The sequence below is a fragment of the Theobroma umbraticum genome, unplaced genomic scaffold, assembly GCF_002168275.2.
Source record: "Theobroma umbraticum cultivar Fairchild unplaced genomic scaffold, ASM216827v3 scaffold_55.0, whole genome shotgun sequence".
Classification (NCBI taxonomy): Eukaryota; Viridiplantae; Streptophyta; class Magnoliopsida; order Malvales; family Malvaceae; genus Theobroma; species Theobroma umbraticum.
Window position 1 is genome coordinate 3,940,715 of NW_018397270.1, and position 3,248 is coordinate 3,943,962.

At 35.9% G+C, this 3,248-nt stretch overlaps 1 protein-coding gene across 1 annotated transcript in view; it reads right to left on the reverse strand.

Annotated features, from left to right (window-relative positions):
* Positions 1-2,095: 2,095 nt before the first annotated feature.
* The window catches only part of LOC110426180 (protein trichome birefringence-like 4), a 3,197-nt gene continuing 2,044 nt past the window's right edge, over positions 2,096-3,248 (reverse strand). Inside the window, exons 3-5 of the mRNA XM_089785242.1 lie at positions 3,078-3,248; positions 2,836-2,994; positions 2,096-2,752 (exon numbers count right to left, since the gene is read on the reverse strand). The exon at positions 3,078-3,248 is cut by the window's right edge and continues 23 nt beyond it. Of these exons, the coding sequence (XP_089641368.1) occupies positions 2,377-2,752; positions 2,836-2,994; positions 3,078-3,248 (706 nt within the window). The 3' untranslated portion in view covers positions 2,096-2,376. The remainder of the gene's footprint in view (positions 2,753-2,835; positions 2,995-3,077) is intronic.

Consider the following 3,248-nt stretch of genomic DNA (forward strand, 5'->3'; position numbering starts at 1 on the left):
GACTAGACTTAACCATCCTTTCAGAAATTTTCTTGTACTGGATTCTTCATGAGGAGAATTCCTTCCTTGCACTTTCAATTGTTCTGTTTAGATATGTCAGCAGCAGAAATGTTTCAACTAAGCCTAAAACTAGCCACTAGGCTAGGAAAAGCATAAAACAAAGGGGCTGGTGTAAACATGAACAAAGCAGAAAGACCTTGGAAAGAAACAAAGAAAGACAGGGCAGCCACTACTAAAGCTGTAACAGTACTAGCCCACTACACCCTTTACTCTTAACATATTCGTGTTCTGTTCATCTTGAATCACTTAATTGTTTTTTTAAAAAAAAATTCTTGAATCACTTAAATTGATATGAATATAATGCTTGGATTCTCAAAATTAAGATAAAAATTTGTTAAAAATTAACATGACGTACTTGTATCCGACCCTTCATCCTGAGTCCATGTAACTTCCAAAAAAATTATGAAAGCAATGAGCTAGAGAATTAAATTAGCCACCAAAACGATAAGCCAAGTGCAACATAACAGATAAAACAGAAAGAAAAAAGTTTTGAGTTTGTGGAGAAACCTGTTGGCCTAGGTGCATGACAATTTTTATCCAATTTCAAGAAGCAATTGCAGCTCTGGCTATGAGTTGATGTATATTGCTACTTCATTGCTGAGTTTGCACTTCTTATACCAGCAAGGAGCTACTAGCTACTCTGGCTAGCTTAATTTCCTAGAGTGTAAATGCGTTAGGGAATCAGATTCGAAATAACTTTTCTGTTAGATTAGAAGACTCCATGTTCCTGCAGCCAGATGCCAAATTTGTACATTGCTTATAAAATTGATATTAAGGGAGTATAACTTTAAGGATTTATTGCTTTTGGGTTAATCGATGGCAAAAGGGGAAGATGGAGGAAACAAGGGCAAATGATATGACACACAGTGCAAAGGAAAATGAAAAAGAAAGGAGCAACCAGAACAAGTTGGTGAAGAAGAAAAAGCACAGACAACCCTAGAGAGCTCTAGATGGCTTACTGACGACGATGACCAACAACAATGTAGTTTGAGGAGCTGATGACAATTAGTTGGAAAAGTAAAACTGAATGCTAGTCCATGAATAGTAAAGAATGATGCATTAATCTCTGAGGTAACAACTTGAAGGGATGACAAATTTGTCTACTCATTTAAGCTCTACTTAATCCATAAAGTGAGCTCATGTTTACTTCCTCATAAGAGCTGAAATATCAAGGCAAGCAACTGAAATTATAGTAAAATTTAAAAGATGGGCCTCTTTTCCCCCATACTTCCTTTGGTTGACAGATAATGCAGTACCTTGTGGTGATACAAATCAGAACAATTTGTTTTGTGTCTCTAACCTGTTTACTCATGCAGATTGTTTGATCATATTTGATCATTCCTACCCTTTTCCCCTTTAAAACTGCAATTAGTCTTTGCATATCCCAAAATGAACAAAAAGTCTAGCACAATACAGATGTTTTTAACTTATAATACAAAGAAACTCAGTTTCTTGACAAATAAATCATATTCAACACTTGAACCTCAGTCCAATTTCACCTCTAATGAACTGAAATCTGAGGTGTCAGCCATTGGCCTCAAGAACAGTACTAATCTGTTAGCTCTATATGGTATTGGTCATCATTCTCTAGCTCAGTTCAATTATCAAGAAACCAAAGAAAACAGAAACAAGATAACAAACAAGCAGAAACTTCTTCAAATCTCACCAAAACCATATACAGCCTGGATGATTCATATTACATTAGCCAGGCATTAAGGAGGCTGATAGAACAAGTTGTAAGCCCACCTTTGGGATCTAATCTCCTATTTTAAAAGAGCATAATCTCATCTGAAATCCATATCTAGCATTGTAATTCCAAACGGTTAAAAGATCTTTAACACAAATCCAGAAGCATACAGATCAAATAGATATCACTTTCCAAATAAAATACAGGCCCAAGTTATTCAGGACCTCTATTCTACCAGCGAAATTCATAAAGAATCAGGCAAAGATTCATTTACAAGTTGTGTACTGTAAGTAAACATATTTTTTATAAGAGATACAAACTGACTGCAGCTCATATTATAAAAGATAATTAACCATAATACTACTTTCAATAACAAAATCATGAGAGCCTTGTAGGCTACTGGCAATTAGAGGCTAAATGAGTGTAATTGGGTAGGAAGAAACTTACAGCCAATTATTGACAACAGCATTTATGTATTCTTACCTTTTTTTTTTCTCCAAAGAATAGTATCATTTTACACTTCTCCCTTGGAAGTAAACTTTTCACTGAGAAATAAACATATGCTAATCGATCTACATAAATTTAGTGACTAAACAAGAATTTACAAACTTAAATTGCATTAATTTTACCTATGGCCTTCCCTGTTGTTGTTCTTGATGCAGAAGTTGTTTCTGATGTTGATTATGTTTGACAAGGAGTTGAGCATATACCAGTTCGTTCCAAGTATCAGGAACACCAGGGAGGCACCAGTGGCTACAATCCTGGACTCTTGTTGGCGAACTTCTCTCCTCCTCCGTTAAGTTCTGCTTCCTGTATATTGATGGATGTGCGTCCTTCCGGAAACCAGTCATTCTAGAAACGTTAAGATACAATACTGGTTTAGTCATACCCTTTATCACTGACTCAAAAATCCGCATTTTTGATGGATATTTCTTCAAGTACTTCTCATTGGTAATAGGTTCTGCTTCACCATCACATTGACCACCAGAATTCCATCTTCCACCCCTGTGAACAAGCAAAATGAATTAAAAGGTACTCTGTTTCCCTATCTTAGGGGTTTAACTTGACATATTTTGCGTTCAATTTACCTGAAGTGTGATGCAGAAAAGCCCCTGAAGAAAACAAGGGTCTTGATAGGATCTATATTGTTATCTATCCATTTTGCCCATGTAGTCAAAGCCTTTCGAAATGCCTCTTTAACATTTAATCGGTCATAGATAGTGCTACCCTCTTGATAGTAACCCTTTCTGCAAATTCTTAAACTGTTAGAAGCTTCTCCACTTGAGTTATTTTATCAACAACATGGACAAATAGGTGGCATCAACATTACCCTTTGGAAGTTTTTTCATGAGTCCACCAATGTCCTGTGTTGAAGATGAGAACATCTGCCTTTTTGTACTTATAAGATGATTTATCCATCATATCAAGTCGGAGTGTTTCCCTCTTTGATCCATTTTTCTCAAGTGATTTCCATTCTTGAACTAGAAATGGCGATCGGAAG